General features: G+C 41.6%; 1 protein-coding gene across 1 annotated transcript in view; it reads left to right on the top strand.

Annotated features, from left to right (window-relative positions):
- The window catches only part of ggt1b (gamma-glutamyltransferase 1b), a 22,079-nt gene extending 9,867 nt beyond the window's left edge, over positions 1-12,212 (top strand). The window contains exons 2-13 of the mRNA XM_028972740.1: positions 4,901-5,071; positions 6,129-6,259; positions 6,331-6,420; positions 6,997-7,189; positions 7,496-7,656; positions 8,234-8,383; positions 9,252-9,388; positions 9,934-10,121; positions 10,856-10,983; positions 11,067-11,179; positions 11,264-11,377; positions 11,476-12,212. Coding sequence (XP_028828573.1) covers positions 4,901-5,071; positions 6,129-6,259; positions 6,331-6,420; positions 6,997-7,189; positions 7,496-7,656; positions 8,234-8,383; positions 9,252-9,388; positions 9,934-10,121; positions 10,856-10,983; positions 11,067-11,179; positions 11,264-11,377; positions 11,476-11,622 — 1,723 coding nt within the window. The 3' untranslated portion in view covers positions 11,623-12,212. The remainder of the gene's footprint in view (positions 1-4,900; positions 5,072-6,128; positions 6,260-6,330; positions 6,421-6,996; positions 7,190-7,495; positions 7,657-8,233; positions 8,384-9,251; positions 9,389-9,933; positions 10,122-10,855; positions 10,984-11,066; positions 11,180-11,263; positions 11,378-11,475) is intronic.

The raw sequence follows: 12,212 nt of genomic DNA, 5'->3' as shown, positions 1-12,212 counted from the left end.
GACCTGCCCATAAAACATTTTAAGCACAGTTGGCCACAAAAATACCAAAAATACAATTTAATTATGTGGTCCGATTCAAACATTAAAAAAAGAGGAAATATAGCCAAAGTCAAACTGTAAAAATGAGAACAACTCCTTCTTTCTATGGCAAACAGTTGTATATCAGTTGTCTTTACTGACCAATAAGCACACTGACTGCAGATATAAGAAATGAATTAAAGCTTCCTGCCCCACAGAATACTACAGCATTAGACTGTAAAGTTCTTGATCAGTTTGAGCAATGTAATGTATGGAATATACAAGCAAAAAGCATATACAGTGCATTTAGAAAGTATTTCCTCATTTGTTTCTACACACAACACCCCATAAAGACAAAGTGAAAAAGTTTAATTGAGGTTTTGGCAATATTATTAAAAATAAAAAACTGAGCAATGAAACTCAAGATTGAGCTCAGTTGCCTATTTTTTTTCCTGATCATCTTAAGATGTTTCTGAAGCTTAGCTGGAGTCCAACTGAGGAGAAAACGCTTGATTCTACGTGATTTGGAAAGACACACACTCGTCTGTATAAGGTCCCACAGTTGACAGTTCACGTCAGAACACAGACCAAGCATGAAGTCAGAGGAATTGTCTGTAGACCTCAGAGACAGGACTGTCTTGAAGCACAAATCTGGGGAAGGTTACAGAAAAATGTCTGCTGCTTTGAAGGTCCCAATCACCAGAGTGGCTTCCATAAGTGGAAGAAGTTCAAAACCACCAGGACTCTTCCTAGAGCTGGCCGGCAACGTAAACTGGAGAAGAAGGGCCTTAGTCAGGGAGGTGACTAATAACCCAACGGTCACTCTGTCATAGCTCCAGAGTAAAAGCCACATGGCACATGGAGTTTGCCAAAAGCCACCTGAAGGACTCTCAGACCATGAGAAACACATTTGGAGGAAACCAGACACCACTCATCACCAGGCCAATACCACACCTACAGTGAAGCATGGTGGTGGCAAGATCCCGCTGTGTGGATATTTTTCAGCTGCAAGAACAGGGAGACTACGCAGGATAGAGGGAACAACTGCAGCGATGTACAGAGACACCCTGGATGAAAACCTGCTCCAGCGGTGCAGGTGACTGGGGTGACGGTTCAACTGTCAGCAGGACAACGACCCTAAGCACACAGCCAAGATATCAAAGGAGGTGCTTTTCATCCAACCTGAGGGAGCTTGAGAGGTGCTCCAAAAGGGGCCAAACTGGACAAGGATAGGTGTGCCAAGGTTGTGGTATCATATATATAAAAAAGGACTTGAGGCTGTAATTGCTGCCAAAGGTGCATCGACAAAGTACTGAGCAAAGGCTGTCAATACTCTTTGATTATTTTAATACATTTTCCAAAACATTTTAAAAATCTTTTTTCATGTTGTCATTATGGGGTAGAATACAGAGGGAAAAATGCATTTAATTCATTTTGGAATAAGGCTGAACCATAACAATATGTGGAAAAACAAATGCTAATAATCTGGACAACATTCTCTAACAGCATTTTGCCCAGATACAATACTGCTCTTTTCTGATTGGCTGTTGTGTAGGCCTTTTCATTTTTTTGATTGGCTGGTAATTGACCAGCTCCAGAACCCTAGAACTCTAGAATTGCTCACAACAAACTACTCAATTACAGTAACGTGAGTAAATGCAATTCGTTACTTTCCACCTCTGCTAAAATTATACCAAAAAAAATCTTCATGTTTGCCAGTATCTAAGCCTACTCTGTTATAGAACATACAGTTCACGTTTTATTGCAAGTACCACCTTTTTTTTTATTACCTTTTTAAAGTGAAGTGATTGTCACATGTGATGCACAGCACACAGTGCACACAGTGAAATTTGTCCCATCACCCTGAGTGAACAGTGGGCAGCCGTGACGGGCGCCCGGGGTGGCACCTTGGCGGATCGGGATTTGAACCGGCAACCTTCTTGGTTACGGGGCCGCTTCCTTAACCGCTAGGCCACCACTGCCTCATCATGACTGCAGGTCCCATATGAACACTTTGTGTTTCGTGTTGGGAATAAACATTTTATCTGATGCTGACAGTGTTTCATTTGATGCCAGATGAATTTCCTTGCAAAGAGTCCTTGACAGTTGCAACAATGTAAGAAGGTGTGGGAAACACAATCTTTCTGTGGCTTCCCCATTTCCACGCTGTAAAACACCAGCATTGTATGCAAATTTCCCTCTATTCCCCAGATGGCCATGTATGTTCCTCCTTTCTTTTGATCCTTTCGGAAAACTCAAGGCTTTTGGAATTTCAGATTCTTTGTTATAAACCTGCTCCGCATGTCTGGCCATTTTTGATAGTGGTTTGCTGCTCTGGCTTTAGTATATAAGTTTGAAAATCCGTTCACCAAAACAAAAAGCCTGACTGGTCAGGTAGAACTTGGCATCCGACCGACCACCAGTAAGTGCCGTGTCCTTGGCTTTTCTTTTACAAACTGAAATTAAACGACTGCAGGAGCTTTCATCTGGGTCACTATCTGTAGACTCTGGTACATATTGTTCTTAGCTGCTTTCCACACTGCTGATGGAGCAGGCATCATCAAGCTGTAAAAAAAAACAGACTAGCATCAATCTTAGTATTGCAATATCCAATTTTAATTCTAATAAAATTGGCATGATATGAAAATGTGTAAAAAAAATTTTAAAAAGTTCTTCAGTGTGTGTAAAGTTTCTGACGGTCCCTCAGATCCCAGATATTGAGGGTACATCCCAGTGTGTGTACATGAAACATGTTGGTGCATTGTCAACATGACCTACATTGTCAGAATTTGATATTGTGTCTGAATACAATATGGGTATTTGAGATTTGAAAATCATCGTGTTCTGTTTTTGAAATTAGGGTTGTGTTATTTCTCTAAAGCCTAAATTTTAGAAGACAGTGTGGGGGCTTGCTGGGGTGGGTACACCACAAAACTTGAGTCTTATTAATCTTTCAACAACACTGGTGAAGCACATTATACTTTGTAGGGATGTTACATATATTGTACATCGTTCAGACCTAATGTATATGACAATAAAAGTACATGGAAAAGAACAGTTTGATTATCAAAAGCCTGATTATCAAAAGTGCTTTCATACTGTTGTGGAAGGAAAATTTAGTAGGCCCAGACACTCCACGAAATTTAGTAGGCCAGACTCTCCACGTGTTTCACCTTTGGTCATGGAACAGTCAGAAGACAACTGTGTATCTTAGGTCTGACCTTGTTGATGCAAAAGTTTGACGCAAAAACTAGACATAAACTGATAAAAGAAAGGTTCTGTGACGTTGATGGGCGCCACTGTCCAAAGCTTGCTTTTCGACCTTGTACAGCCCAGATGTATAAATGCTTGTGAACTGTAATCAAGCGGGGGGGATGTTCTCTTGTGGGTCCCCCCGTGCGCGGTAAAATAAACTTGGATAATCAATTCAGTTGACTTCCTTTATTGCAGCTCCCCAGACGGCAGAATTTCCACCACACTGTGAACTTTTTGTGCAATGCTGAATGTCTTCAGGGGCACCATCTGAAATGTGGCAACAAAACCCTAATATTTTATGATATATAATATAATATACTTATAAGCAACAAGTTTTCATGCTGATAATGTTTTGGAGAAATATTTATTACAGTATTAATACAGTACAGGCCAAAAGTTTGGACACACCTTCTCATTCAAAGTACATAACTCCACATGTGTTCATTCATAGTTTTGATGTCGAATGATGTTCGGTGAGAATGTAAATGGTCACATTGAAAACACATTGAATGAGAAGGCGTGTCCAAACGTTTGGCCTGTACTGTATATTAATCCATTTGAACAGAATTTTCGTGCCAAATAAATCATAAATCCTTTTAGCGGTAAACTACCCATCTTTGTTTGCTTTCTTCTGGATTGATCAGGTCTCCTCTGTACTAAAATACAATTTCTCCTTTAAAAATGTGTGACTCCGCAAACACTCCCCTACTGATTTGGCAAATCACAAACCCCATTGATACCCACTTCCCCTTGTAGTGTTCGGTTTAAGATAGATTAATATATCTGCTTTGCTAAGCTTTAAAGGAATTGATCTATTTAACCTCAAGCCCTGCTTTATCACGAGAGGTAGGTGTTAATGTGAAAAATGGCCTCCTTTGTTGGGCTTAGTCTACTCTGACTCATTAGAGAAAATGTCTCTATGGAAGACAATAATAATTGTAACTGAAATATCCATAGATAACAGGAACTAGCACATGGTATCCAAACCAGCACATGTTAACTTAGCTAGCACCAGACAACTAGCTAGCATTGTCATAACCTACTGAGAACACTGTACTAACTAAATTTTATTTACCCTTAACACAATTTATATCATAAAAGTATGAGCTTCTATATAACTTTATCTTTTATTCTTGATGACGTCTTGATGTCAGCATTGCTTGACGAAATATATGTGCTGGAGGGGTTAACTTTGTGGGGACTTGGGTTTAGGTCCCCACGGTGATACACTTTATTGGTGTGCAGTCAGGTCAAAGTCCCCATATTGGCAGTTTTACAAACATGCACACATAACAGGATAGCCTAGCGGTCTAAGGTCGCAGTCTTCCCTGGAGGCGTGGGTTTGAATCCCACTACTGACAATGGAGCTTTTGGTGCAGTGGTGGCCTAGCGGTTAAGGAAGCGGCCCCGTAATCAGATGGTTGCCGGTTCGAATCGACCAAGGTGCAACTGAGCAAAGCATCGTCCCCACACACTGCTCCCCGGGCGCCTGTCATGGCTGCCCACTGCTCACTCAGGGTGATGGCAGAGGAGACATTTCATTGTGTGCTGTGCTGCTGTGTATCACAATGACAATCACTTCACTTTCACACGCACACTGTGGCTCATTTTCAGTCTCTCTTCCCAGAGGTGAAATGGTGCAGAAGTCTATTGTGGTTGGTCTGCTGGTGCTGCTGGTGACCTCCATCGGCACCTTTGTAGGGGTGTTCTTCAGCGTGAGTAGGAAACCCTTGTTGGACCACTCCTTCTACAAGGCTGCCGTGGCAGCGGATGCTGGAACATGTTCGGTGATTGGCAGGTTAGAGCCACAAGTAACATGTTCACAAATGATGAGGCATGCAAATATGAGCGGACAGTGAACTGATCACAAAAAAGGACATGTTTCTTTTTATTATGTAGAATTTTGTGGCTGTGCTCACTCTCACAGAAAGGTAGTATTTGTTAATCTGACTATTTACAGTAGAAAACAAGCAGTTTTAAAAAGTTCATTTGGTCTTACAGACATCAGCTTCTTCCTCCATCGTTCCTGCAGATCATTTCTACTTACTGAGCATCATTAATAGCATCTTTAAAATACCTACGTAATGGACTAGAGGAGCCTGTCCAATTAAACAATTTTGACTGTTGCTGTTCAGGTCATCTGCTCATAACAGACAATGGTGCTCAAATCTTTGCATGGACCTTAAAATATTATATATATACAGTACAGGCCAAAAGTTTGGACACACCTTGTGTTTTCTTTATTTTCATGACCATTTACGTTGGTAGATTCTCACTGAAGGCATCAAAACTATGAATGAACACGTGGAGTTATGAACTTAACAAAACTTAGCTCTGATTACTGCTTTTCACACTCTTGGCATTCTCTCGATTAGCTACAAGAGGTCGGCACCTGAAATGCTTTTCCAACAGTCTTGAAGGAGTTCCCAGAGGTGTTTAGCACTTGTTGGCCCCTTTGCCTTCACTCTGCAGCCCAGCTCACCCCAAACCATCTCGATTGGGTTCAGGTCCGGTGACTGTGGAGGCCAGGTCATCTGCCGCAGCACTGTATCACTCTTCATAGTTTTGATGCCTTCAGTGAGAATCTACCAACGTAAATGTTCATGAAAATAAAGAAAGCACATTGAATGAGAAGGTGTGTCCAAACTTTTGGCCTGTACTATATGTGTGTGTGTGTGTGTGTGTGTGTGCGCATGTGTGTGTTTGTATGTGTGTGTGATTGTGTGCGTGCTTGACTATTGCAAATATTAGGATAGTCACAGCTTCTATCCAAAGACAAAGAATATGGCTTGACAATTGGCCAAATATTCTTGTGATTTTATTCTATGTTTAAAAGACTCCCTTCTATTTGCCAGGGATATTTTAAAGAAAGGTGGGTCTGCTGCAGATTCTGCCATCGCCGCTATGCTGTGTGTCAGCCTAATGAATGTCCACAGCATGGGCATCGGCGGAGGATGCATCTTCAACATTTATGATGCAAATACAGGTACAATATCCGCTCTTTGGCTCCCATTGTGGTCCATCACCGTAAAACCTCACGTGCATGTGCCTTCACAGGACGCGTGGAGACCATCAACGCACGCGAGAAGGCACCTGCTAATTCATCCCGCGACATGTTCGGGAACAACACCGAGCTTTCCCGGCGAGGTATTTATTAACCAGTCACACATGCAGAAGAGATGGCTGGTACAACCTGTCGCTGGAACACTCCGGTGAGACAGAGGTGGCAGCGAGGCCCTGGCCGAATTACAATACGTTCTGTAATTCATCAGTCAAATAAACCTGTTCTGGGCTAGCTGCAGTGAGATAAGAGATGTTTTCAATCATTGAGCGATTTGTTTTAGCTGACCAGCTGTCGCCCATGTGCATGGAATAAGTGTTATCTCATACTCATTTACAAGAATGAGAAACGCTGCGAGAAAATGATTTTCTTACTGGATTCGTTTAACCCCTGAGCATCTCCCAGAAATGTCAGAGCACACCCATATATTTCTGTATTATTATTCTGAATAATAAATGTTTAAAGAGAGATGGTGCTTAATCCTGAGGTTTTAAGGGGTTGACAGACAGCAGCTACCATGATTATTTGCATACTTTCTGGAAAGCCATAAAATTGGAATGCATATTTTGAAACTTTGTCAGCGTTTGAAGTTGGACATTGAGGCACTGCTTAGGACACACCAACATTCTGGGATAAACCACATGTCTGCATCTATATGACAGGTGGGCTCTCCATAGCGGTGCCGGGAATGATCCATGGCTTGGAAATGGCATACAGTCGCCATGGCAAGCTTCCATGGAAGGAGTTGTTCCTGCCCACTGTACAGTTGGCACGAAATGGCTTTCCTGTGGGCAACGCTCTGGCCTTAGCGATCGAGACGAACAAGGACATTATAGTCAACGACGAAGCTTTATGGTATGACAGTAGAGATGTTATTATAAAGTTAATATTTATGCAACAGCAGCAGCAGTTTTCAGAAATGGAGACAGATACAAATGACTGCAGAATGTAGAAACCATACTGATAATAAACATAAAACTACAATTACTGAATCATTTCCAGGAGTTTGTCCAGTACACAGTTGCTGCAAAAAGTTACTACTATGGAAACCTTCGTGCATCATCTAATTAGGCTTCAACGGCAATAATCATTCATGAGAAATGTCAATATTTCTCTGGTTTCATGAGCTGTGTGAAAGTCACCACTCTCTTTTCATCTCAGTGCAGTGTTCTGTGACTCCAAAGGTTCCACACTGAAAGAGAACGATACCATCACCTTTCCCAAACTGGCTAATACATATGAAGAAATTGCAAACCGTGGTCCACATGCTTTCTATACAGGAAAAATTGCAGAGGACCTTGTGGATGACATTCAGGCTGCAGGTTTTTATTGTCAAATTATATTATTATTTTGTGGATATATACAGAACAGGCAAAAGCTTTGGACACACCTTGTCATTCAATGTGTTTTCTTTATTTTCATGACCATTTACGTTGGTAGATTCTCACTGAAGGCATTAAAACTATGAATGAACACATGTGGAGTTATGTACTTAACAAAAAGTGGAGACCTGACCTCCACAGTCACCGGACCTGAACCCAATCCAGATGGTTTGGGGTGAGCTGGACCAACAAGTGCTAAACACCTCTGGGAACTCCTTCAAGACTGTTGGAGACAACCTTTTCAGGTGACGACCTCTTGAAGCTCATCGAGAGAATGCCAAGAGTGTGCAAAGCAGTAATCAGAGCAAAGAAACTAGAATATAAAACATGTTTTCACTTATTCAGTACATAACTCCACATGTGTTCATTCATAGTTTTGATGCCTTCAGTGAGAATCTACCAATGTAAATGGTCATGAAAATAAAGAAAACACGATGAATGAGAAGGTGTGTCCAAACGTTTGTCCTGCACTGTATATATGTGTGTTGTTTATTTACTTATTTTATCTTAATTGCAGGAGGTATTATAACTTTGCAAGACCTTCAGAATTATAGGCCCGTTCTGGATCTGAACCCGTTGAATGCAACTGTGGGTCAGTACACCATGTACGTCCCCAATGCTCCAGCTAGTGGTCCAGTTCTCACCCTCATCCTCAACATCCTGCATGGTAAACAATGTAAACTTACCCTGTCTAGGCATGTTCCACCAGAACTCTTGAAAAAAAGAGAATGGCTGCTGTTTGGGGTTTAAAATGGTACTTTTACCTTTTTTTTACTTTTACTTCCACTTATCTGGCATGCAGGGGTCATTGGTGAGACCACAGTTCCTCTGAAGAATCTCAATATGAATTTGAATTCCTTCATAGCTCAGTGCTGGCGGTGTTAGTTAGAAATAAAAAAGAAATAAATCGCTTTATACCAAAGTAATTAAAGCCACTCCACCCTCCACCCCATCACCTCTCCACCCACCCAGGGTGCCATTCTGTCTCCAACCCTGGCAGTAATGTGGCTAATTTGGCTCTAATTAGACACAGAGGTGTCTCTGACAAACCCTCACACTGGCACGGAATAGCCTGAGCTCATTCACTTCATATTCACACACACACACACACACACACACACACAGTCCCATTCTTCCAGATTTCCCCTCACCCACTCAGCCTGCATTTACATGGCTGCTTTATCCACTTGGAGAAAACTTGAGGACAATAGAGTCCAGTGGCATTTCACAGGAGGAGACCCTTAACAACACTCTCTCACCTCCACTTTAATTGTCCACTCAGTGCATGTGGTTTTTAATTTGTCAAGTGAAACATTTCAGACGAAGATTAGGAAGATCGCACAACGATCCATGTAGTCTGGGGGTCGTGAATTGGTTCTTTGTGATCTGGCGCTGTGTTCAGGCAACGAAGAACACATCAGTGCTGTAGGAGTCGTTTCAGTCCTATTAGAGTGATGACAGTGTAATTAGAAGGTATCAGTGATTGAGCGGCAGTGGGAGAAGTGTAAAATGATCGCTCATTATTTTTTCTCCAGGATATAATTTCACCTCTGATAGCGTCTCCACCATGGAAAAGAGGATCCTAACATACCACCGCATTGTGGAGGCCTTCCGATTCGCATATGCCAAGAGGACAGTCCTGGGAGACCCTCTTCACCTGAGCATCGACTCAGTACGTTTGTATTGCTTCATGGTGGGAACCCTGAATTTTGAACCCTGAAAAAAATCTAATCGTACATCCGTGAGTGTTGTGAACCGAACCCAGGCACATACAAACACCCACTAGCACGACAATGTGGACAACAGAATTCCGTTTAAAACTGGTCCATTTTATATCCATCCCCATATTTTTTGGCCCTTTTTTCCTGAGGTGCGTGGCAAGTTACTTCATTTGAACCCATAAATTCACAACAGGCTAAAGTCAGTGTGGGATGCAGACACAAGTTAATGGGAATGAGATGCAGGCGTTCTTAGTTCTTAGAGTACAGGGTCATGAGGAGGTTTTGGGGTCTTACTTAATGATGAATTAAGTTTGAGGTCTGATATTTTCAAATTGAACCACTGGTGATGGTTTTTTGTCTGTGTAAATGTACATTGCTGTGTCCCCTTTATTGGTCATGTTTGGCATCTGCAAGGTCTGTTCATTTAAACCTGATGTTTAAAGGTTTGACAAGGTTTACCGGAGTGTCTTTTCATCACCTTCTCTTCCCTTTGCAGTTCATCCAGAACATCACGTCACCTGAACTTGCTGAAAGTTTCCGACAAATGATCACGGATGACACAACCCAGCCAGACAGCTACTATGGTCCCGAATTCTTCACCCCTGACGACCACGGCACATCCCACCTGTCGGTGTTAGCGGAGGACGGCAGTGCGGTGAGCAGCACCTGCACCATTAACCATTTGTAAGTGACCGAGGAAGGTCTGTGGTGTCACATTAATATGCGTGTGTGTCAATATCCCTTTTTGCAAGCAAAAAGTTTGTCTGAGGAAATATGCTTGTCTTATGGAGGAAAAAAACATTTGGAAATGTGTGATATTTTCAAGTTTCAAATTTACACTCAGGAAATAAACTCTACCGAAATTTGGAAACACCTACTCATTTATGGGTCTTGCATTTTTTGCATTATAGAACAAAACTGAAGACACAGGACTACAAAATAATCACGTGACATGATATAATAAATAAAACCAAAAGGCTCCACAGCAGGGAGCTTTCACTGCGATGGCGGCATTTCACTCGCTCTTTCTCTCTCAACCCCATTAAACAATGGGGATCGTTTTACAACAATCCTGAGGGTTTATGCGGAACAATTTCTTATCATTGACTGATGTTAATATTAATCTTGTGAAGGTTAAAAGAGGTGACTGAAAAAATTGATTCATCAAACATACTTTGCTTTCTCTTGCTATAAAATATTATACGTGTTTCTCGCATTGGATTCTTCAAAATGCCTAGTAGGTGCATCCAAAAGTTTTGAGTAGGTGCATCCAAAGTTTTGACTGGTAGTGTATCTGCAGGAAATAGGCCATTATTGTGATGCCATAGAAGTCATTGAAGACCCACTGTAGCTACGTATAAGTAACAAACATGGTGACTAAAGCAGCATCCGTTCAGAGATGTATTTTTCTTCCACAGTTTTGGATCAAAGGTTTTGTCGCCTAAGACAGGCATCATTTTAAACAACGAAATGGATGACTTTAGTTCCCCCTACATCACAAATGGGTATGGTGTACCCCCATCCCCAAACAACTTCATTAAGCCAGGCAAGTTAAAAAGAGAAAGTATACGTATAGAATTATTAGCATCAGTTGGGTTTGTTTGAGATTTATAGTATTTTTTGCCTTAGGTAAAAGGCCAATGTCCTCCATGGTTCCAACTCTTCTTTTTGACCACAACAAGAAAGTTAAAATGGTTGTCGGAGCATCAGGGGGCACCAAGATCACCACAGCGACTGCCCAGGTGACGTCAGCTTTATCTGTTTATCTGCTCCGCTTCAGATTGCCTCTGTGATATTGTAGATAATTTGTGGGCACCGTGTTCCAGGTAATTCTAAACACACTGTTCTTTGAGTATGACCTGAAGAGAGCTGTGGCTGAACCCAGACTTCACAATCAGCTGAGGCCCAACATCACAGTGTATGAAGAGGAGTTTGATAAGGTGTGTGTGAAATGCATTCTTACAGCTACACATTTCTATATATCAGGTGTTGGGGTCAAAATTAAAGTTGTGTCATTTTAATTTTAATTGCAAACCAGGATGGTTTGGACGGCCTGATCATGAAGAACCATACTGTTGAACTTCTGACAAAGACTGGAGCCGTTGTCCAGGCGGTAGTGTGCCACAAAGAAGGACTCAGTGCCGAATCGGACCCCCGAAAAGGAGGCTATGCAGCGGGATACTGATGTGTCTCCCTGTCACCCACTTGAACGAATGCTTAGGGCCTCACTGCCCTAAGCATTGACATTCAAAGGGACCTCTTCAGGACAAGTCTGGTAGAAATGTCAGTGTCTCAGTGGACATACTGATGAAAGTTTTTTTTAGTTAAGAATAAATATTTGACCTGGCATGTTCATTGGCTGAGCTGAATCCCGAGAGTGACAGTTTTTCTCATGATAACAACACTCCTATCACTATTGCAAATCTCTTTAAATGTCTGGTGACCAAACTGCTTAGGATCAGAGGGAGAAACAATGGAAATGTTTTGCCTTGGAACACAAAAGGGGTGCTGGTTCGATATTGAGATGAGATCTCAGCTGGTCTATTGCTGAGGATTTTGCATGCAATGCACCTGTGTATTACTGTCATTATTTACTAGACGGTGGCCTGAAAGGGATCCTTTTCATTAATAGTAGCTTTCAAAATTAATCTGTATTCAAATTGCACTTGTGTAAATACATTTGTGTATTTATGCCCAAATCAGCATTGTTAGACTCAAATGATATCAGTATAATGGTATAATAATCAATTTCAAATACACTGTAAAATTCACAGA

Source organism: Denticeps clupeoides, chromosome 3 (genome assembly GCF_900700375.1).
Source record: "Denticeps clupeoides chromosome 3, fDenClu1.1, whole genome shotgun sequence".
Classification (NCBI taxonomy): domain Eukaryota; kingdom Metazoa; phylum Chordata; class Actinopteri; order Clupeiformes; family Denticipitidae; genus Denticeps; species Denticeps clupeoides.
Note: the sequence above shows the minus strand (reverse complement) of the source record. Positions and strands in the feature narration are given on the sequence as shown.